The sequence below is a fragment of the Polypterus senegalus genome, chromosome 17 (assembly GCF_016835505.1).
Source record: "Polypterus senegalus isolate Bchr_013 chromosome 17, ASM1683550v1, whole genome shotgun sequence".
Taxonomy (NCBI): Eukaryota; Metazoa; Chordata; class Cladistia; order Polypteriformes; family Polypteridae; genus Polypterus; species Polypterus senegalus.
The window spans coordinates 41,616,458-41,641,826 of record NC_053170.1 but is presented as its reverse complement, the minus strand read 5'-3'; the positions used below and the strand labels follow the sequence as shown (position 1 = coordinate 41,641,826).

The 25,369-nt window shown below is 36.7% G+C and overlaps 1 protein-coding gene across 2 annotated transcripts in view; it reads right to left on the bottom strand.

Moving 5' to 3' along the window:
* Positions 1 to 4,557: 4,557 nt before the first annotated feature.
* LOC120517480 (ribonuclease ZC3H12A) overlaps positions 4,558 to 25,369 on the bottom strand; it is a 38,215-nt gene continuing 17,403 nt past the window's right edge. For both annotated transcript variants that reach the window (XM_039739824.1, XM_039739825.1), the window contains exons 3-6: positions 14,319 to 14,458; positions 12,601 to 12,835; positions 8,383 to 8,489; positions 4,558 to 7,203 (exon numbers count right to left, since the gene is read on the bottom strand). In XM_039739824.1, coding sequence (XP_039595758.1) covers positions 6,134 to 7,203; positions 8,383 to 8,489; positions 12,601 to 12,835; positions 14,319 to 14,458 — 1,552 coding nt within the window. In that variant the 3' untranslated portion in view covers positions 4,558 to 6,133. The remainder of the gene's footprint in view (positions 7,204 to 8,382; positions 8,490 to 12,600; positions 12,836 to 14,318; positions 14,459 to 25,369) is intronic.

The window sequence follows — 25,369 nt, the reverse complement described above, 5'->3', positions numbered from 1 at the left end:
GTAATGTAACAGAGTCTTAAGCTAACATATAGCTCACTGTGCACTGAAAACAATGTTTGCTGGAGGACACTTAAGACAGCAAACCATCTGGGTTACTTCGGTAGCATTTAAAAAAGTAATTTACCTACATTATGGATTTCTATGTTTCCCTTATCTATGGCAGCCACATCTGCTAACATAAACAGATGCAAACTCATCTTTCATGATTAGGTGAGTCCAGGACCCCAGGGGCCTCATGTATAACGCCATGCGTAGAATTCGCACTATAACATGGCGTAAGCACAAAAGCCGAAATGTGCTTACGCACAGAAAAATCTAGATGCAGGAATCTGTGTGTACTCCAACTTCCATGTTCTTCCGCTATATAAAAAACTAACGCTCGTGCACGCGCCTTATGTCCTGCCCCAACTCCTCCCAGAATTACGCCTTTTTGAATATGCAAATCAATATAAATAGCCCTTAAGTTCAGCGTTCTGTGAAAAGACAATGGGAAAAGCACGGAGGAAAATATATGAATTTCAGCGAATACCAAGTGGAGGCAAAGGAAAAACATACTATTTGTTTAATTAAACTGTGGTATAATCAAAAAAAGGAAGTTGATCGAGTGACATAGAGTGTTGGAGAAACTTGAAAGCTCAGATATCAAAGTCACCGTGAAAAGGCGAGTCATAACCCATTGTCTGAGTGTCATAAGAAAGCTTATTAGGGTACAGACAAAAACAAATAGGCACACAGTGGGAAAAAAGCACGAAATTTAAACTTCATTCTCGAAATTTCCACTTTAATCATGTAGTTTATTTTGTCATTAAAGTAGAACATCATAAACGTCATCTTAAAATCATCTAATTAACCAGTTTCTCAAATCACATCGTAATTAAAGTAGCACGTTAAATGCTTTGTTTTGTATTTGATCTTCTATGTGCTCTATGTGTGTGAATCACTACTTGCTTCTTAAACCGTCTCTCTTCCTCCGACTGGACACAGAATTCATTACATTTGTGATATTACAGCTCTCTGAATAACTAAAATATTGAGATGTATACGTGATATCATTTTCATGATGATAGGACTTAAAGCACGTTATTAAACATGGGTTTCATGGTGCAGTGATTGTGTGCGACCTTCGATGAAATAATTTATTGCAGCAGTACTCAGGGGCGGCTCTAGGCAGAGAAAGAATCGGTGGCCCCTTCACCCGCCAATGTCAATATGGTATCTTATGCACGGCAGATGGCCACGTCCGTTGCAGACACTGCATAGCCGCCTCGTGCTCATGTATAACGCCGTGCGTAGAATTCACACTATAACATGGAGTACGGACAAAGGCGGAAATGTGCTTACGCACAAAAAAAATCCAGATGAGTAATCTCTAAATTTCCACTTTAATATCGTAGTTCATTTTGTCATTAAAGTAGAACATCATAAACTTAATCTTAAAATAGTTTAATTTACTAGTTTCTCAATCCCATTGTAACTAAAGTAGCACGTTAAATGCTGTATGTGCTCTATGTGTGTGAATCACTACGTGGTTCTGGGCTTTCTCTTCCTCCGATAGGACACATTTGTGATATTACAGCTCTCTGAATAATTAATACTGAGATGTATACGTGATATCATTTTCATGATGATAGGAGTTAAAGCATGTTATTAAACATGGGAACACGGTGGCGCAGTGATTGTTCATGTCTCACGCCAGATGCTTGCTGCGCCATGTGCTACCTTCAATGAAATGCTTTATTTCAGCAGTACTGTCTCTTTCAAACATACTAACCTTCAATTCCTGTCCTTACTTTTCTTTCTCCAAATACCCTATCGCCACACAATCAGCTCTGTAATAGATGTTAAGCCATCTGTAAGCTTAGAACGCCGATTCTTCAAAACTTTTAAGGACCATCAAAATATCTTCGTAGTATGTGTTTAATTATTCTATCCATCTATCCTTCCAGTGTCGCGCCAGCCCCAGCAAGAATACAGTGCGAGGCAGGAACAATCCATGAATGGAATGCCAGCGGTTCGCTAGCGCTAGTTAAAGTTTTATCTGTGTAATAAACATATTTTGCTGCATTTCATCTTAAAAATGATATCGTCATCATATGTAAATACGCGCTTTATAAAGTGTCTCAGGTTGTGCAATATTATAACTGTATCGCAAGTTTACAGTGAGGTAATTGTACTTGTAAGTACAAACAGTTCTACAAAGAACATTTGATGGACTGATGGAGTGCATTTAGAGTTCTTGGGATGAAGCTGTTTCTGAACTGCAAGGTCAGTACAGGAAAGGCTCTGAAGCATTTGTCTTATGACAGCAGTTCAATAGACAGCATGGCTGAGGCAGTGTGTGCTTGATGTTGTATACCGATAATTCTCTTTCCGATCAGCTGCTGTACAGCTGTGATTCACACTCAGATACAGTGATATAAGTGGTGCAGTGAGAGTAACAACGCTAAAGCAGTTATGGTATTTGGACTAGTTTGACCATTCTGTGGACCATTATATTGTTACAGGTTAATTACAATCAGATGCATTAAACTAATAAACAATATACGGTTAATTTCAGTGCATTTATAAAGCCACGTCAGGGATATGGATCTAAAAAACAAAGGATAACCACACAGGAACAGTAGCAGTGGTTTGACGCTGGGTGCCACCAGTCTGCAGAACAAAGCAGAGAACTTGCGTACGACAGGGTATGAGCTACCGTGGAAATGTGCATGGCTTTACTCCAAGTTTAGGTTTAATACATTGCGATTTCAATGTGGAAATGTTCTTGCGCAACATTATTGTGCATACGCACCGTTTATACATGAGGCCCCTGGGCTTTAAAACAGAAACTTTACCACTTGAACAGCATTACTTCTTCCGTTGTGGAAGAGGGTGTTTAATTACAAACTGTATTGTGATTTTTAAGATTGAACATTTCCTTCTTATTTCAGTCTATTTATGAGAGGTTCCAGAGAAGTTAAGGAAGCAGAATTTTTGACTATGACCATCCAATCGTAACATCCAAGGGTACAATTTGAAAAGAACAAGATTGTTTTATTCCTCCATGTGAGTTCTAGGTTCCACTTGTAGAACAAATGGCTTGAAACTCTCAAGTTGTACTGACAGTGTAAGTTTGAAAATTTGGATTAAATACTCTTTAAAAACAGTACGACAATGAGCCAGCACTGTAGAGGAGCTGCTTCAGGCCAGAGGAGCAAACCATGCCTTTTGTAACACCACTGCATTTCCCTACAAAGGCCATTTAGGACTCAAATTACCTTATGGTTTCTAGTCCTCAACTGAGGGTTGAGAAATTGCCTGAAAGATCATTTTTAAATTGGGTGAGGAAAAAAAAAGATTTCTGAATGTGCCTTTAGTTTCAAGAGACAGTTCTGACAAGTGAGTAGGCTAATCAGAAGGCATTGTGTCATATTCAGCTTACAAACAACTAGTTAGCTGAGTAAGTTAAGTTTCTATTAATAGCTTACGATCAGTTAACACTGAGGGTCATGATTGTGGGTAAAAATTCCATGAACTCAATGAAAGCTATATATGAAAACTAACTCTCTGAAACCAAAAAAAAAAACTGTAAAATAGTCACTTTTTTCTGTCTTTTGAGTGGGTTGGCATCAGGAAAGGCATCCAACCATAAAGATCACATCGAAACTTCAATTGGAGAAGTCTAATTAAAAAAGTACTGATCCTGTATAAATATGGGAACAGCTGTGGAAGAAGGAAAAGATGAAGAACAACAAAAACAAAATTTTTTAGATTAGACTTTACAGGAATATACTGAAATAATTTAGATAAAATTGTGTGATTTTTATATATTTTTGGGTGCTGAATTAAAGAATAAATATATATGATTTTATTTACTTTAGTTATAAATGCACTAAAAAGCAAAACATGCATTTATCTTTAATCACAATTTTCATGGTTGTATGTGACTAAATAAAATCGTGGGGCACACATAAATTAATTGAGTCAAAACAAATTTTGAAACTTGTTTAGCATACTGGGGAATTACAATGTTGCTGTTTTTTTATATTTTATGATGAAAGTAGCTATTCTATTAATTGATGGGTTGAGATTCAAAGTTCACCATTTGAATTTGGATTTTTTCAATTTTTCCCTGAAAATCCTGGAGCTGTGAGTGAAGAGCAGGGTGAAAGAGTCCATCAGGATATCAAGGATATGGAAAGAAGATACCAGAGATGTCAGAGTGATAATGGACTACGGCGGGAGGATTTACTGGGGCACACCAGAAAAAAAGCGTACAGACGACAGGGCACCAAACAAAGTTATAAGCAAGTCAATGAACACTTATTGTATTACAGATTGTTAAATTGATTGTATACTATACAAGAAAAGAACTTTAACTTAATAAAATTTATTTTCATTGTTTTACATACCTGTAAAATGTGACATGATGATTCTAACTACATTTTTTTTATTGTGTCCATGTTTTGCCGGCCTGTGTTCTATAACTGCAATACCTTAAACATATCAGATTAATTGTAGGTGAAAATGCACATCTCATTCTTTATACATGAACAAAGAACAGCAAAATACAAATTAGAATAAATATCACTAAAAGTAGTTTATTGATAAATATGTAACAAATAAACAACCTCCACAACAAAACTAATTTATTGTTCCATAAATTATGAATTGTGACATTCCATATGAGGAACATATTTACATTAAACTCACGGCGTGTTCCAGAAACAACTTATTTTTTAAACAGCTATTAAAAGGCAACATGTTGGCAAAAAAAAATATATATATATATATATATATATATATATATATATATATATATATATTGCTATGAAAATACCTGAGAGCAGAACTGGATTTTCAGTATCTTGCCGGGCATCATGGCAAGATGTACACTTAAAGGGCTCCAAAACAGCAAATATCTTTCCTCTATTTTAACTGTTCAAACATTTTACAGTTTTCCAAAAGCTTTTTTTTTCTTAAAGCAGTTTGCTTACTCTTTTAAAACCTTTACTTAAACACTTCTTCTTAATAAGTGCTTATTAGGTTACCTTTAAGTAAATTCTGAGGCACATGGTGCCAACATTCTGTAGTTCACTTTAAAAGCACATCCATAAATAATGTGATAAAACGAGCCACATCCTTGACACTGCGTGAAAAGGAAAATGGGTCACACTGATTGACTTACCGTGGCTCTGTTTTACATTTGTTCCCTCCAATTTGAGTCTTCCTTGTTAAATCAACACAATAATTTTCTTTCTAAAGCTTTCCTAATTTATAATAAAAAAAAAAAGATTCTCATATAATAAAAATAAATAACACTTTAACAAGTGCAGTTTCCTAATGTTTTAATGCAATTCACATCTTAGGGGCACTGATTCTGTATTTGTTCGTGGAGGGTTCTGAAAATAATGTTTGAGTATTTAACAGGTTGCCCTTTCACAAACTCAAAAACACAGAATTCTAGTGATTCACACTATTCAAACTTTAGTCTTTTAGCATTTCATTCAGTACTTTTTAAAGTAGTTAATATCCTAACTAGTCTAAAAGACTGCATCAATGACATTAAAATTACCATTCGATAGTGTAAAATGCAGCACTATGGTGCTGTAAACAGCAAGCTCCCATGATCAAGTACACAAGGAAGACTAGAAAGAGGGATAAGGGAAAACAGACCACGGAATTGATGAGAAACCTTTTCGTTTATATTGTGCAAAGAAACAAAATACATTTTAATGCTGGTTTTGCAGTGTATTGCAATATAAACCTTATGTTATCATTACTTACAAATCATAAAATGATACAATATGTATCAACAAGACAACTGCTCCTGGTCTTCCACAAAAATGATAATTTGGGCATACCTTTGCCAGGAAGCAATTTTAAGTTTGTAATACAGAAGTCGTAAGACACCCTGCCATCACTCAAATATAGAAAGTATCAGGCCAAATCAAATCTTGTTCCTTCATGGAACCCATAAGTACAAACAGGGGTTTATTCCATAACATACGTAGAACAACTGCTTTTTAATGTTATATAATATAAAAAGATCAATCTTTAATATAATTGTCTCATGCTAGCACTATGGAAAGCTTACAAATTTAGGCAGCTATAAGTACATATTAGTTTAGGAGTTAAAGTGCACACATGTTTATATGTTTCCTCCCCATGACCTTAGAGTAAGTATTTTAGCAGCAAGACTCTGGGGATCAAGAAGATGTGGAAATCTGCTCATGGCCTCATCAACCTGTTGGGGATGGAAAATGGCAAGCAGCTTCTTACGGACATCCTCTCGTTCTTTGGCATGAGTCTCCTGCTGGGGCCATGGATTATGATCGTTACAGAATGATACATTTGATGTATGTGAGGGAGACCTGTGGTGATGTACTCTACTTGATCGACTTTGAGGAGATGCCTTAAAAGAATCAGACCAGTATTCTCTTTGTTGTGGCAGACCACCTAGGTTGTGGTCAGTTGGAAGGCTATAGTGACCACGCATATCTTGACGTACAGGACCTTTATGTCCAGAATAGCAGTGCCCACTATGGTGGACTATATTGGATTGTTGGCTTGATCTAGCGCAGTGAGCATCTTGATTATAATGTTGAAAACCACCACATTCAGATACTGGTTGATGAGAACAACAGCTATACTGCTGATAGCTGTCACGTTGCTCTAGGCTATGAGAGTATGCGCTCCTACAGTTGGAACAAGAGCAGTATCTTCCTGATGTGCTGTGTTCAGGTGGAACATGTTCACAATAACCCACGGGATGCTTAGACAGAAATTCAGAATAATGGCTATCAAAGGACCCCAGGCCTGAATCTAACGGTTCATGTGACTGAAAAATTAAAGAATTCATGTTGGTCGGGGAGTGACGATCACAAAAATCAGATACATTAAAAACAATGTTTTTTGTAGGTTTTTTGCTTGAACTGGCACACTTTATCACAAGTGAATTTTCGGTTGTTTGACCCTTTTGAAAAGAATGATGGTGATCCAGAGTGAGAATCTGTTCCATGTCCTGTTCAAGAGATGTGACGTCACAGTGTGTGGATTTCTTTGGCAAGACCGGCTTTTTCTCATCCTTCAAATAGCCAACTGGCTTGTTTGTTGCTAGCTTGGCATTGGCACGAAGCTCATCTGCTACGGATCGCTGAGGCTGGTTAATTCTCTCAGGGTGATAGAATTTACACTTCATTCCATATGTGCATTTTTTACCTGTAAAAAATATATAACTTGTTTTAACAAAATACATATATTAAAGCACAAATGACTCAAATTATTAAAATACTGTACAACTTTAGTCAAAGTAAATTTAAGTGAGTGTTGGAATAAAAAGAGCTGCAATTCCCAAAAACATCAAACAAATTAAGGAGCAACTCTGTGATGCATGTACAGAATGTTCAAGCTACCTTTTGGTGTATTGTTCTTAATTCTTTTTAATTCTTTCGTTTCTTGATCTATTTATGTATTTGCAATTTAAATAACAAAAAAATGATTTGCAAAAGATGCATTTAATGTGCTACTTCAGTTACAATGAGTTTTGAGATACAATTGTAAATTAGTAATTCATTTTTAAGACAGAGTTAACGATATTCTTAGCATTACAATATTTTAGGGTAATACTCTACATCAGGGGTGTCAAACTCCAGGCCTGGAGGGCCACAGTGGCTGCAGGTTTTCATTCTAACCCTTTTCCTAATCAGTGATCAGTTTTCACTGCTAATTAACTCCTTTTCCCTTCATTTTAATTAGCCCTGTTTTTAAGGATTTAGTCCTCTGAATTTATTCCTTTCTTCATTCAACGACAGCCAAACAGAAATGAGACGTGAAACAAGCCAACAGATGACCAGCTAAACTGGGATTTCAAACTGAAACCTATCTCTTAATCAGAAGTCAATTCTTTCTGTTAATTAAACTCATAATTTAATTCCATGGCCTGTTGCTGCTCTCATTCTGCCACAGCAGACATTTCCACAACTGTTGATTTTTCTGTTTTTTCTACGAACACTGTCAAGATGTTTTGGTGACCTGAGCAGAGAAACACGACCAAGATCTTCACCTTTCTTTATTTTTAGATATTGTGTCATGGCCACAGGTGAGCCAGTCATGTGGCGACTCATTTTGTGTCTCATTATTGTTTGGCTGCTAATTAAGGAAAAAGAGACATCTAAGGGGCCTGAGTCACGTTAATTAAAACAAAGGCAAAAGAAGTGAATTAGCAGCAAAAATGGCTCAGTAATGAAGAAGAGGGTTAGAATGAAAACCTACAGCCACTGCGGCCCTCCAGGACCAGAGTTCGACACCTGTACTCTACATGAAAGACACACACCACATATTGTCAGTTAAATATAATTTCAAACCACATTTCTGATGCTATTAATTAAATATTTTTACCATAAGGGCAGTGTTGCTTTTTTTGCTCTGGAACTAGTGGCTTTTTTTTGAGAAAATTATCCAGGTTTGGACCATGTCTTCCAAGGGGGTCATCTGGAGGCATGAACCTGCAAAAGAAATATTACCCAATAGTTATTTGGGTAATTTGCATTGTATTTCTTCATGATAGCTCCAGTTCAAATTGCATGTCATTTGTTAAGCTCAACATTTAAGGCTAGAAGCAACATACTTAGCTAAGTCAGTGACATACACTTTGGCAGAATAAAAAACAAATCACATTGAAATCCAGGTGAGGAATGGGCCACTTATTCTGGGTCAGACTAAAGATGGCTCTTAATTTGACAACATACTAATCTGCCACTTATTATAGTCCACATCTAATTTGAATTTTTGGCTAAATAAGACTAGATGTGGCACTGCACCAATATTAACTCAAATTGTATTCTTGACACCTGTTGGATGCTATCAGAGTTCATGTACAGTTAAATTTAATCTTTAATCCAAAATTCTTTTTTCTATTTCTTTTTTTGAAATAATTCATGAAAATGCTTCTCTAGCCACTTGTTCTTTCTGAAGTATACATGAATAGGGACAGTACATTGTTTTCTTAAAGACTCTCCAGAACCCTAGAGGACAAAGAGCAGGTACTTGTTTTCCTGTTCATGTGCATTTAAGCAAAGGGACTTTGAGAAATATCTTCCTTGTGAAAATGTGACATGTCTGAGCACATTAAATTATAACAAAATGTGTTATATTTCAACATTATGCAGCCATTATTAAATGTTACTTGAAATTATTTGAATTTTACTAAATCCTAAATATTGTACTACAACACAGTGGCACACTACTGCCTCACAAATTTAGACTCTTGTGATGCATATTAGATGTAGGGATGAGAGGAATGTGTGATGGGCTAGTGCTGGCTCCTGCCTTGTGCCAGGTGCTACCACAACACACATTTGCCTCAAACAACCAACCCTTGACAATGGATTTGATTAAGATGTTTTGAGAATGTTATGTTTTGCTTTGTTATAAATCCTCTGTCATAAAAATAGTTTTTAAAGGCAAATCGAAACAATAAATAAACAAAATACAAATAGATGAAGAATGCTATCTGTCAGCTACTACTGGGGATATAATACAGATGTTAATACGGCAAGTGTTCCATTCAAGACTCAATCATGAAACAGAAATGCCATTATATAAATGGTAAATACATTTATTGGAACTTGTTTTCCGCATGAATTACAACATAACATAACATTTTCAAAACCACATAATTCAATTCAGGGTCATAATGGAGCAGAGCCAACTTTGGCAATATTGAGTTCAATGCAGATGCCAGCTCTGGATAGAGCACCAGCCCACTGCATGGCCCATTCATACAACCAGTTAACCTAACCTGCATGATTTTTGGGATGTAAAAGGAAACCTTTTGCAAAACATACAACAGCATGGGGAAAATGTGCAAAATCCATATTGACATTGACTGCCCATGAGATACAAACCAAGGATTCTGAATTTGTCAGATTAAATTATCCCTGCATGAACTATTAGTATATTAAAAAAACCTTTTACTACAGATTTAGAGTTCTTAATAAAAAGTTCATTAGGGAATAATGTGATAATGGTGGCTTAAAGTAGTAAAGTTAGGCAAAAAACAAACGACTGTTTAACTACTAGCTATGTTATCCGGCTTCAACCGAGAAACTTTGTAAGACAATAGGAGTCAGTTATAGTGCCATAACTAACCATTTTTTTATTTTTATTTATTTTTTTAACAAATGGCAAGTATTATTGGCAGGCAGTGTATTGTAGTGGTTAAGGCGGCTTTGGACTTCAAACCCTGAGGCTGTGGGTTCAAATCCTGCCACAAACACTGTGTGACCATGAGCAAGTCACTTCCGTATGTCAAATGTTGTAAGTCACCTTGGATAAAGGAATTAGTCAAATAGTAAGTCATAATAACATGATTAGGTCACTGCTTACTCTTGAACATGCTACTACACACCATTGTCCATGCGTGAAACAATCCTGCATTAGATCAATTCCCAATTTTCTATTTTTCCTAGTGACTTGGCTTTTGTGAATGACCATTGCAAAAAACATTTTTAAAGGAAAGTGCATTCTTTTGAAATGAAATGGGTAATCAGTAAAAATATGAAATTTGGGTATAGATCATTATTAGATGTTTATGATTTTCCATTGTTCATACCATTCACTCAAGTACAGTATTTTTTTCGTGTTTTTTTATCAATTGTATGAAGTTCCCTTTTAAAGTCCGCAGATGTGACTGCATATACCAAGCAGTTCTTGAAGTGGATATACGTAAGTGATGATACCCAATGTGTTACACTGATATATTAACGTGAAGTTTGAGGAGCATATTTCCATTAGAAATTCAACTGCGGATATCTAAGACCAATGTGTTTCCCTCAGGGATTGCAGAACTATTATCTAAGATCTAGAGAGTGTTCTCCTTTAATGTTTTAGGCACCATAACTGAAGAGTCGGGTGGGATGGGGTCAGTTTTCAGCACCATAATCAGGTGCCTGATGACTTCTTTGTTCATCCTGTTCAGGACACTGCCCTGTTGTAATTCCACCCTGTTGATTAGTGGTACAATTTGCGTGGCTCGTCAATCACTTCTGCACTCTCATTGCAGCTCAGAGCCTGTACATTAGCATATTATTAATAAATACTGACAAAAAAACCCAAACATGTCAGCTAATTCTTTTTTTTGGAACATCACAAAAATTTCAATTGAATCTGTCAAGATATCTTTGAGATTTTTGGGTATTTAGTTTTTCTATCCTGGGGAGGTTTAACCCTAAGCATGTATATCGAAATGTCCTTTCTTAGTGGATGTCTATTGATCGAGATGTACCATTCTGTCAAATTTCAGCTTTTCATCTAAATAGGAAACATATTTATATACATACTAGACATTAAGCCAGTTACAATAACAGGCGCTAGAACAGTAGTGCATAAACATTAGTAGGAACAGTCTATATTAAATGGCAAGGGACCTTGTATGTGGCTGTAATATGCGTCATTGTATTGTGTGCCTTTAATTTTCTCTCTCAGTAATACTGGTTTGTATTTCCGTATAATGCCTGTAATTTTGTCGGAAAGTAATACAGTGGAACCGAAGTAATTTCCCCCATAGGATTGTATGTAAATACAATTAATCCATTCCAGATCATATGAACTGTATGTAAATATATATTTTTTAAGATTTTAAGCACAAATATAGTTAATTATACCATTGAATGCACAGTGTAATAGTAAACTAAAAGTAAAAACATTGAATAACACTAAGAAAACCTTGAACAACAGAAAAGTAACACTGCAAGAGTTTGCGCTATAGCCTTACGACCCGCTCGCTAAAAACACCTTTTTTAATGAGTTTTAAGCACAGGAAAAAAATGAACATTTGAAAAATCCGTAATCTAATAAACAACCAAGAAAAGTAACATTGCAACAATGCACGCGTGCGCCTGTTTGTGTGTGCTTGCGTGTCTGTCTCTGTAGCGGGCCTGCGTGTGTGCGTGAGTGTCTGATCCCCATGCGGGCCTGCCTGTGTGTGTGTGAGTGTGTCTCTCTGGCGGGCGGGCGTGTCTGTTCTGCCCACGTGTGTGTGTGTGTGTGTGTGCGTGCGTGTCCGTCTCTCGTGTGGGCCTGCCTGCGTGCCTATCTCTTGTGCACGCGTGCGTGTCTCTCCGTCTCGCGCATGGGCCTGCGCGCGCGCGTGCATGTCTGTCTGTCTGTCGTGCGCACGCACCTGTGTGTGTCTCTCTCTCTCTGCACACACAGGGAATGCACAGGAAGAGACTGAACATGTGCCGTGTGGCCCCGCGCATGCGCACTTCACCAGAAGACACACACACATGGACACTGGACGCACACAAGGGTTTTATTAAAGAGGATATATACACATATTGATAGCAATCTTTTAATCTTTAAAATTCTCCAGCATCAAATTTTATTTATTACATAACTAATTCAGTATGATGATGTGTAATACTTGCTGACAGGTACATTTCTTTACCACTCTCAGTTGTCCTATTAAGGATTCTTTAATATATAACCATTAGGGTAAATCTAACAAAACGTTTAATATTGGTAAATTGCACCTTGTTTGCTACTTTCCATATTTTTGCTCTTAAGGATTGATTATACTGTATCCATCCCATAATTTTGTTTTTTTTCACTTACTTGTCATTGACAAAAGAATACATGAGTAGGCGTTCCTCAATAAACTTCTTCCATTCTGGACGCTCATTCTGTAAATCTCGGTAAGTATCATTTGACACAATGATTCCATCCGATTCATGGGCCAGCTTGACAATGAAGCGGTCATCATAGCAGACAACTCTCTTGCCTGCCACTCGCCTAGATGGGGTAAACACCAGAATCTTTTTCTTTTCAAGTTCTCTCAGAATGTGCTGGTCTAGGACATACAAAAAACCAAACAGTAGTTAAGTCTTTAGCAAAGGTACAGATCATTTAAAACTTTTTAAACTTCTTGAAGTTACTCAAAAGCTTCCTGACATTTTCGGAAAAAAAAAAAAACAAAATACTAGAATTGTTTTCATTCACTAATTTTCTAAATGTGCTGTTTTCTCTGAGGTGCTACAATGTTAAAGCTTTCTCTTTTTGACACAGAAAATTAAATAAAACAATATGAATTTAATTTTAAAGTACAGAGAAATAATTTGTTTGGATATCAGGCAATAAGGGGCAAACTAAGAACTACTCAATTCATGGAGGGCAGCAATGGCTATTGTTCAAGTGATATTTTAATCAGAGGTTCAACTGACCTAGTGACTGTCATTTTTATGAATCAGAGCCTTTAGCTTTTCTGTTTCCTGACCTCAGTTTCTAGGTTTACAAATTACATACTATTGCTTTACAGCTTTGTTCTAAGCAGTAAGTTTTGAATACTCTAAGGTCTTGCTAAAGGTGTTATTGCTTAATTGATTAAAAAGCTGACAAACATTTCTGTACCCCCTGACATTTGAACATTGGGAAACAAGAAGCTCAGTTAAACAAGCAATTTGATAATAGCATAAAAAATGTTTAAAATATGAATGGACTGAAAACCATAACCCTTTGCAGCCCTCTCAAAACTGTGTTGGACTTGCAAGATTTAAAATATACTTATTGATTTCACAAAGTGAAAAAACAGCTCTTAATTAAGAAAAGATTTCAATCTACTCACAGGACTGAAAGCTTTAGCAGAACAAAAAAAAAATCAGTCACTGTTGCCCTCCAGGTATTTGAGACCCCTGAACTAATGTGTTTTAGAGTTTATGAAAATTAGCAATGCCTTATTCAAGACTTTTGTATTCTACTTGCTTTACAAAAAAAGACCTTCTTCTTATGAATACAGTGTTGTAATTAGAAAGCTACAAAGTGCATTGGAAAAAGTGTTAGATTCATATCATAGCTGAATAAAATCAGAATTTTGTGCGGCTTAAATGTTTATATACAGTAGGTAAACAAGATATTAAAAAAAGAAAATATGATGATTAGATGTGAAGAATTTTACAATACTAAAAGGTGGAAGATGTTCAACAGAAATACAGTATAATTTTTCAGGTGATATCAATATAACAGCTTATTTTGTGAAACGTACCTATACCACAATTAAATAAATTGCACAATTTATAGGAATCAGGAAACAAAAAAGGATTTTCCCCTAACATCTGCCAGACATGGGCATGAATAAATCAGCATTTAATCCATGCCTATATTACGCAAGAATTATTTCCCTGAGGGATTTTCCCAGAAGCCTTTTATTGACATTTACGAAGTACTGTTACTCAATCATGTTTATTTTATTAAACTGTCTGAACCAATAAGCTGCATGTTTTTTATCAACAAAGAGACAATAAAGAAACCTATTCATTTCATTAGTTGATCATCCTTACCTGTGATAGGAACATCTGGTCTAGGCTGCTCTTTTCTCCAGGAAGGTACAAAAACTGTGATGTCTGTATGGCCTCTTTCAATAAAATAGTTCACAGCCAACTGGATACCGTGACAAGAAAACACTTCCTTATTACCATGGCTAAATTAGAAAAGAAAACACAAAGAGATGAACAAAAAAGGGTTAGACCAAAATCATTTTAAAATATAAATGAATAATGAAGACTACGAAAAGAAAACATTGATACCTGATACTGGATAAGTAAAACAAGAAATACATTTGGACTTTTTTCCCCCCACAAATTCGGTTCTCTCAAAATGGGTGGTCAAGTACCAAATATACTAAAGGTGGTGATCAACATGAGCTCAAGTGCGTGCAGAAGGAACTCCGAGTCCAGCTCAGGGCGGCGAAAGAGCAGTACAGGAGAAAGCTGGAGCAGAAGTTGCAGAACAACAGCATGAAGGAAGTGTGGGATGGGATGAAGATTATCACTGGCTGCAGCTCGAAGCGGGGTGCCGCCATCGAGACAGACGTGGAGAGAGCAAACCAAATGAACAACTTCTTTAATAGGTTTGATCACAGTAACCCACTCTCACCTCGGAGTACTGCATCCTCCAACCATCCTTCTGCTGATACCAGCATAGGTGAGACATCCCCACCCACAATTACAGCAGCCCATGTGAGCAGAGAGCTGAAAAGACTTCGTGCCAGCAAAGCAGCGGGTCCAGATGGTGTATCGCCACGACTGCTGAAGGCCTGTGCATTGGAACTGGGGAGTCCCCTACAGCGCATCTTCAACCTGAGCCTGGAACAGGGGAGAGTCCCAAGGCTTTGGAAAACATCTTGTATCACCCCTGTCCCAAAGGTATCACGTCCTAGTGAGCTGAATGACTTCCGGCCTGTTGCTCTGACGTCACATCTGATGAAGACCATGGAGCGGCTGCTGCTTCACCACCTGAGGCCACAGGTCTGCCACGCCCTCGACCATCTGCAGTTCGCATACCAGGAGAAGGTGGGAACGGAGGATGCCATCATCTATATGCTACACCGATCCCTCTCCCACCTGGACAGAGGCAGTGGTGCTGTAAGAATTATGTTTTGGACTTCTCTAGCGCCTTCAACACCATCCAACCTCTGCTCCTTAGAGACAAGCTGACTGAGATGGGAGTAGACTCACACCTGGTGGCATGGATTGTGGACTCTCTTACAGACAGACCTCAATATGTGTGTCTTGGGAACTGCAGGTCTGACATTGTGTTCAGCAATACAGGGGCGCCGCAGGGGACTGTACTTTCTCCGGTCCTGTTCAATCTATATACATCAGACTTCCAATATGACTCGGAGTCCTGCCACGTGCAAAAGTTCGCTGATGACACTGCTATTGTGGGCTGCATCAGGTGTGGGCAGGAGGAGGAGTACAGAAAGTTAATCAAAGACTTTGTTAAATGGTGCTACTCAAACCACTTACACCTTAACACCAGCAAGACCAAGGAGCTGGTGGTGGATTTTAGGAGGCCTAGGCCCCTCATGGACCCTGTGATCATCAGAGGTGACTGTGTGCAGAGGGTGCAGACCTATAAATATCTGGGAGTGCAGCTGGATGACAAATTGGACTGGACTGCCAATACTGATGCTCTATGTAAGAAAGGTCAGAGCAGACTATACTTTCTGAGAAGGTTGGCATCCTTCAACATCTGCAGTAATAAGCTGCAGATGTTCTACCAGACGGTTGTGGCGAGTGCCCTCTTCTACGCAGTGGTGTGCTGGGGTGGCAGCATAAAGATGAAAGACGCCTCACGCCTGGACAAACTTGTTAAGAAGGCAGGCTGTATTGTAGGAGTAAAGTTGGACAGTTTAACATCTGTGGCAGAGCGACGGGCATTAAACAAACTCCTGTCAATCATGAAGAATCCACTGCATCCACTGAACAAGTGTCATCTCCAGGCAGAGGAGTAGCTTCAGTGACAGACTTTTGTCATTGTCCTGCTCCATTGACAGACTGAGGAGATCGTTCCTCCCCCACACTATGCGACTCTTCAATTCAACCCAGGGGAGTAAATGCTAACATTATTCAAAGTTATAGTCTGGTTTTTTTTTTTGTTTTTTTTTTTCATTTTTATTACTATTTAATTTAATATCGTTTCTTTGTATAAGTATACTGCTGCTGGATTATGTGAATTTCCCCTTGGGATTAATAAAGTATCTATCTATCTATCAAATACAAAATTCAGTGGGAGGATATTTTTTAAAATTGTATGTGGGTTAAAATTTCTAAATAAAATTTCAGTAGTATTTATGTGGTAAATGCGACATCACGATTGATTGAAAGGCAAAAAAAAACAAACAAACAAACAAACAATCATCCAGATATGTGTAATTAGTAAATCTAAATGAATTTAATTCTTACTCAAATTCCTTTGGTTTAAAGACTCTGTGTACTCCTGTTGCAAAGAAAACACATCCTCTTAATATATTGCAAGGACATACATTTTCCAGTACGAGCCCATTTGGTTAGCCTCTGTCTAATTTGCTAAATTATTTTAGCTAAACAGGGTCTTATTAACTGCATGATTTATTAGATTGTTACAGAGAACAGCGACTAACCAATTCTAAAATGGAGAGAGATCTTTTCAGTTTAAGCAAATGGAAATTACAAGCTAAAATGTTCAAAATGTTTATAAATTATGAAAAGAATTAGCAAAGTGATTCTGAACTGTTACTTTAAAGTAAATTCTGCAGCCACAAGACAGACACATGGTTGGGAAACTTCTAAAAGGCAGATTTCGCACAAATGTTAGAACACTTTTCTTAACAGACAGAACCACACACATACATAGAACAAATTAGCAATTAGTGTGGTTGAGTGTAGGACTTTAGGGACCTTCTAATCTTGGCTTGAAGTTATTTTGGACAGTCTTGCTCAATAGGATCAATAAGCCTGTTGAGATGAATGGACTGTTCTTGTCACCATTGTTCTAATGTTCCCATGACCCTTCATGTGTAGTGTTTTCCCTGGTTGATATCCTGACTGTACTTCCCGTTAAATCATTTACTATGTACTGTAAATGGAAACTTTGTACAGTGTTACTGAGAATTAAGAGGATGTGTATTAGGTCCCCAAACAGCCTCTCTATCTTATATGCAACTGTGATAACAGTTTATTTAAGTTTCTGAACAAAGAAACTGCCAGAATTTCCCAGCAAAGCTTTGCCTGCTTTCTAGAGTCAGAAAAAAGCTACTACAAATGGTTTCCACATTCCTATATTGCACACCAATCTCTCTTTTCGCACTGCACATTTTTCTTTTTGGCTACTGTTCTTCCCATGGTTTCTCAATGCTAGCATTTTCTTTCTACAATCACTGGCAAACCCAATAATATATTACTGTTAGAGGTCACAAATGACATGCATCGATCAAAATCATTTCCTTCATAGCCAATGATTGTCATTAATCTGAATTACCTGAGGCCCTGAGATAACTCTTGTTATAGTCACTTGTAACTTTGTAATAGTGACGCAATAAGAGCATAAAACTTAACTGACCAGAGGAAATAAACGTCAAAAGAAGGTTTCTGTAGATTAACCCTGAGGAGGATCATTATTCATTCAGTGCCTGCAAATAACTCATCCAATTAAATTTGTTTCAGATTTTCAGCAGTTTTGTTTTAAATTTGAATTCTCTTAATAAAAATCTCCATATTAAAATGGTGCTACTCAAAGTAAAAGAACAGAAACCTAAAAGAAATTTCTTTGTAACAGAGAAATCCATATGTATACTGCCAAGTAAATTAAATTTTTTTTCTCCCACTTAGAGCATGAACACTCTGCTGTTGTGGAGTTTTTATGTATTTCTTCCATGTTTCTGCATGTTGAATAATAGTGCTATTTGATATAAAAATAAACAGACACATGCATTCTAAATGCACATAAAGTATCAGTATTGTTCAGCATATTTTTAATGTAAATTACAGAATACTCATAGTTAATAAAATATATATATTATATATATATACACATATATACATATATATATATATATATATATATATATATATATATATATATATATATATATATATATATATATATAATAGGAAATACATGGACACACTGCATACACAAACGTAAAAACATTATGCAATTTCCAAGTTTTTATTCAGTTTTATTCTTGAATAAAAGCACACTTGTTTTGTTGATTTTTTTTAGATACTCAAATGAAATATATGTTTTTATTATACGTATAACAGTAACAATAATAGCAGCCAATCACTCAAAGCACTAAATTTGGGGAGGACCTGCGACCGAACCAGCACCTCCTTGATTACAAAATAGCAGTTCTTACCGTCGCACCAGCAAAGCAGATATTTGTGAGACAGCTGCATTTCCACTGTGAAACGTGCAAGCACACACATGAATGCAAATGTCTTTACTACATATCAATTGTTACTTGGTTTCAGTTTTCACACATTGACAGCAACATGTAAATTGAACAATTATTCAAGAATAAAACCAAAGAAAAACAAAAAGCACACTTGTTTTGTTATACCTTTTGTGAGAGGCTTCACACATTATACACTTCACATCAAAATTTTGTCATTATTAGTATAACATCCATCCATTATCCAACCCGCTATATCCTAACTACAGGGTCACGGGGGTCTGCTGGAGCCAATCCCAGCCAACACAGGGTGCAAGGCAGGAAACAAACCCCGGGAAGGACGCCAGCCCACCTCAGATTAGTATAACACGTGAAAAAAATTCTGCTTTAGTTATTCAACATTTCTTACCTTGGATTTCCAGTCATCCTACACACAGATTGTTGTAGATATCGAACACACATGAAATGTATGTATTTCAAATAATGATATATTATTTTCCTATACAATTCACAAATACACCTCACTCCCAGATAAACAGACTTCAGGTGGGAGTTTGTGTCTGACTTCATCTGCCTCGGTTGGGGATGAGATAGCAGGCTGCCTGCCTGCAGCTGATTGACTTATTTGCAAAACAAAGGCGCTACTGGTGAGCAATTAACACAGTGATGAGGAGGTGCGAGTAAAATTAATGGTGGCCCGGCAAAATGAATATTTTCACAGGCTTCAGGGATTCTAGTGCTAGACACCTTCATATAACCGTGCAACAGCATCTGAGCCAAGGTCCTAGTGCCTGAATCCATGAAGCTGGCTCAAATGCTGGTGATTGTGACCCAACAAAGGTTTCTCTACTGGAGTGAAGAAAAGTAAGATGACTGAACCCAAAGGAATAATAGTACATTGAAATTCTGTTAATCACTTGCAGAAACACCTTGACCCTGAAATTTACTGAACAGAAGAAATCATTGCGGGCCTGAAGACCAGTTGGTTGCTTTAGGGTGCTTGAGTTCAAGAGAGCCAGGTCAATGCAAAACATTTTGTATAATTATATTTTTCATTTGACAGAGAAAATGTGCCGGCAGTTTGGCAAGCATTGCATTGTCTGACCCTTGACATAATGCTTAGTGTTCAAATTAGGACACCCTAAAACACTTGGAAATGTTTGCTCTACATCACCATTACACAGTCTATCTAATCAGTTCCTGACAGCAATCAATGATTTTGCTCGTGTATGGATGAGTCTTGATATACAAAGTTTAGGGCTTCAACTGGTTCTAAATCACATCACTCACACAATATCATTTGCTGGATTGCCATGATGAAGAATGTGCCTCACTTGGAAAGTTTTGACATCAGCTTTATAAAAATATGCAAGCGACATAGCTGAGGGGTAATGCACAAAACCCTAAAAGAATAGCAGATACATGGTGAATATTTTTTGGAAAAAATAAAAAACTGCAAACTTTTTTCTTTCAGTTTTTGCCATCAGGTCTGCAAGACTATAGCAGGGAGCAAGAAGCCTTTTTGGTTTTGATCGGACAGTCTCAATTCCAACATTGGGCTGGTGTATTGTGGGTTAGCAAATTCATAAGGGAAAGTTGTTATAAAAAGCAACATCTTGCTTTATGTCAAATGATACAGAGAAAGAGTCCTATAAAAAGCGGCCTTTATGGTACCACATGCAGGAAAGACGCTTACAAAAATAAAAATCATTTAAAATCTTTGATGTAGTCTTTTTTGACCTTCACTTCATTATCAACATATGATTTTTATTCTTACAACTCATACTGTTCTTCACTGGCAGATCAAAATGATGCTTGATTACAGGATTTTAGAAGCAGCTCAGGTGGATATTTAAGGAAATACCCATTTGATTTTTAAACTGTCTCTTCATGTTCCATTGGGGCTAGGACTGATGGGTGAACAATAACTAGTCTACAAAATTATTGGCCAGCACATGTCATTTACCAAATACACCTATTCTACAATAAGTCAGAGGCAGGGCAATCTGAATACATTACTCAAAATAGTTAAATTCTTCATACTGAGGAAAAAGTAAACTTTTGTTGTTCTCCCCAAGTTGACAGAATTCTTAATTTCTTGCAAATGAACAGCAACAGTATCCACTCTGTTACATTTCTTCCATTTTCCTTACTCAATTCTGCCTTCTTATTACTGCATTACAAACAATACTTCACTTTGTAGGTTCTACACACTCAACTATTTTTACTTCTTGCATAAATGCTGCCACATGATCAGTCTTTTCATCCTGTCTGCTGTGAATAATGCTGGTCTACTCGGAATATCTTATATACTGTACTTGTGAAAGTGCTGACATCTATAAATCTACCGATTTACAATTTACAGAATTATACTGCACTTCATTCAAAGAATGCTTATTCAGCCTTTTTGGCACCAGTTCTCTGACTGTCTCTGTATATCTTATTTGGAAGTCTTTACAACCCTTTCTTCATAGTAAAATATGAATATATTTACAACACACTTTTATAGCATTACTATGGGTTAATGGCAACCAACCTGTACTATTCAATATAAATCAAAGGGATCAGGTTGTTATATAAGGTGTAAGGTTGCGATTTCCTTATTGCACAGCATTTTAGTACCATAGAGGAAGCTGTTTTTTGTTAATGATAAGCTTTATGGCTATTTTCAAACAAGTACTAATTTAAATCACTGCTTTACATGTTTATCTAATCAATAGTTAAACATTCACCACCTAAGGGACTTTCCAAGTCTTATAATGCTTTCATAAAGCATAAACTAGAATTAGTTTTGCGGATTTAACTCTTCCATTAAAAATCTTTTTATTTAATGCATATGCTGTATATTGCAGCATCCTAAACTACAAAATGTTTACTACATAGCAGTAAACAACCCACCCCCCGCAAAATCCACAGCCCAGCAGCAGACTACAGGGTTCTGTTTTATGGAAATTACTGCTTTAACACAGCTTAAATTTCTAAAAACAAGGGAACAACAATTGTTGATGAGGCATCACACTAATTTACAATATACGTAGAATTCCCGTGGAATACAAATACAGATGTACTTGTTGAAAGACAATGCAAAAGAAACTTCTGAAATAACCAGTCTGTGGTACTGTATACAGTATGTAGCTTGAGGTTGTTATAGCTAATTTAGATGGTTGGGCTTCAAATAGCCCGACTAATACGACTAAAACACTAACTCATCTGAACAAGTCTTAACATTCTGATGCCAAGCACTGCCTTCTCTTAAATGCATACTGAATGAAGCCATAACCATTAATGATTGATGAATCCCTGGTTTTGTGGTTATTGATATTCTTTTTTTTTTAATTTACTATGAATTCATTTGTATCATATAGTACAGGATTTACAAATACGTTCAGTTTTGAACCATATGAAAATTCCAGGTGCCTCCTGACCTTGATTTATGAAAAGATGTACAGAAATATGTCACTTGCGTAATCAAAAATTAATTTCAAACATGCTGGCTCATTACCCTTTTTTACTGTTTATTTCTTAGAAAATTCTTCTTTACTGGCCAGCAGTTTATAGCAGTTATGATAATTGTATCAACTTTTACTCAAAATATATAGTTATGTATACACACACACACACACTGTGGATTCAGAAAGTATTTAGAACCCTTCAGTTTCTTGTACTGTAGATTAATTTGAAACTGATAAATTTGCCATTTTTGCCCATCAGAAAATACAGACTTGTAAAACATCTTATAAGTGTAATTTTAATTACTTTATATTGATTTTTTTTTATTTCAGTTGGATTGTTCCAAAAAATGGCACATACAATCTCTTTTTATGGATCATTCTATCCCAAAGTTGAGGGTTCTTGCCTACATTGTTAGCATTCCAAGGAAGACCACCTGATGTTGTCGATAGAACGTACTCATAACCATGGTATCTAAATGTCAAGTATTTAACCATAGGTTCCATGGCATTGCCTCATACTAAGTGATCCTGATCTTTCATTGGTTGCCAAAAAAAAAAGCTAGAAAAATCAATTTCATTGAATTTTATGCTTCATAACAGAGTATTTACACCATATTATCGTCAATTAGATCAGTGTGGGAAGAAAATGGATGAATGGATGTATGGATTAAAATAATGACACCTCAGAACTATACATTTTTGGCTTGTACAATTAAAAAAAGAAAAAAGTATAAAGTTAATCATCCAATTACATAGTGAAAGCAGCTCTTCCAATCACTATCTGAACTAAACCAAAAACAAATGTTTCCGTCCACTTGAGAGATTTAGCTGAAGTGCCCAGTAGGTTTAAGACAATGTACTATTTTTCATTGTTTCTGGTGATACGAGGAAGGAAATGTTGTGAGGCTAGTTTGTAACGCAGATTACTGTAAAGAAAGAAAAATTCACAGAAGGAAGTATGCTGTTAATTTGCATAGATATTTGCATTCAAGAACTAACACCGTAGTTCAGATGACTGACTAGCAAATATCAACTACGTAATTCTGACCAATTATCATGGAATAATGCTTACAGTCATTAACAAAACTATCACACTAACAGAACTAAATATTCTGAAGATGCGTCCATTGGATTTTTCTGCTTATTTAAATACTGACCAACATTCAAACAGTAAGCATACTGACACAGTGATTATTATTTCTCTCTTAGAGGAAATAACTGAATACAATTCATTTTACAGTGGATATGTTTAATGTCCAGCATAGAATGTGGAAAAATACCCAGCTGTTTACATCTTTCACCCAACCTTTTCGTAACCAACTTTCTTTACTTATCCTGAACATGTTTAAAATAAAAGTAAGAAGACGGAAACCTAAGAATAAACAGGAAAGAGGGACATACAAACTTCATGTCTGGACTAAGACTCTGGAACTGCAAGGTAGTAGTATGCTACCCTTGCTTAATACTTTTAGATGAAAATTATAAAGAGTGCAGCGTTCGATAATATAAGTTTTAAAAAAAAAAACCAAAGTAACACTTAATTTAAAATTAATACACTGACTTTGTTAATCATTCACTTAAACAGTAAAGAGAAAAGCATATTTGCCACATGTAAAAAAAACTAATTTGGTTAATGTCTTAAAAATATGTTAGGCCATAGCAATGATAATGTTTTCCTACAATAAAGCATGCATAACATGGTAGCTTTTTTAGAAAGAACTACACAGTTCCGTTGACGTATTCTGCATCGGATGCATGTAGATAGATGCATCTTTGAAAAGAAATGGCTCATGATTTTTGACTTTTGAGTTCTTCTAGAGCCAGTAAAATATTTCTTTGTACCTGACTATTTTCTAACCACATATGTTCTTGTCATTATCACCAACAGCCTGCATTTATACTAAAGGCTGGAACTAGTCTAGCTTTGTAGCAAGTTCATTGTGGGGAACTTTCATGCATGTAGTCTCACAGTCGACCAACTGTCATCAGCCCTAATCAGCATGTCTCCATACTATGGAAGGAACATATACATGAGCCACTGGAGGAAATCTAATCATACACAAGACACAGTAGGACACTAGTCTTGTGATATCACCTGAATGCAGTTTCCATGCAGAAGGAATTCACATTCTTTTCTTATTATAAAGAATTACAGTGATCCCTCGCTATATCACGCTTCGACTTTCGCGGCTTCACTCTATTGCGATTTTTTTCTCATACACGCTTACGTCACTACGCATGTGCCTTCTGAGAACTTTTATCTAAGCCCTACGATGGCTCCTAAACGTGCTGCTTTTTCTAAGCCTTCTGACAATAAAACTAAGCGCTGGAGGAAGATGCTTAGTATCCAGGAGAAGGTGAAACTCTTGGATATGATTAAAGATGGCAATACCCTACAAAAGCCTCCTCACGCATATGAAAAGACAGCGCCAGCAACTGCCTATCAAGATGTTCTTCAGCCGCGCACCCAGACACCCCCTGCCTACTCCTAGTACTTCTTCACTGAAGACACTGAAGAACAACGCACCTGCTGAAAATACTGCACCACCTCTGAAGACTCTGCTACTGAGGTCGTGCCTTCATAGGTTAGTGGTTGTGTGCAATTAAATGTACAGTACAATAATCTACTATATAAAAGCGTTCGGGATTGTCCTTCCGTCCCGTGATTGCAAAGCGTAGCGGTATTCCGCTTATTACAGACTTAGTACTTGCGGCTTGAGGTACGAAGCGACACGATGTGAGCAGAATTCTGGTGATCTCATCGTTCTCTTGCTTTTGTGCGTGATGCGCTGGAAAAATAGACAAAATTATGTCTCTGGAAATAATTAATGTTGATGGAGTACAAATGCCTCACTGTGTAGTAAATATCAGGGGAGATGGTGCTTGCTTATTCTCATCTATAGCTTATTTAGTGCATGAAACTCCATCTTTAGCGGTACAGATTCGGGCTGACATTGTACGACTTTGGACAGGCAATTGAGGGGATAAAAAAAAAACACTTAGGTTTTCGGGAGATGTTATGAATGGGCACTTTGATGTTCTCATTCCCTACACTTACATGGCTGATGTACACATGGAGCGCACAAAAATTGAGGATAAAAGTCGGTCGCCTTAAAAGGCGAGTGCGCCTAGTAATATGATATTTGTAATGTCTAATATGTCTTATTTTCTCTAATATATTGGGTAATACGAGTGTAATGGTGACTAAAGGGTGTTACTTCAT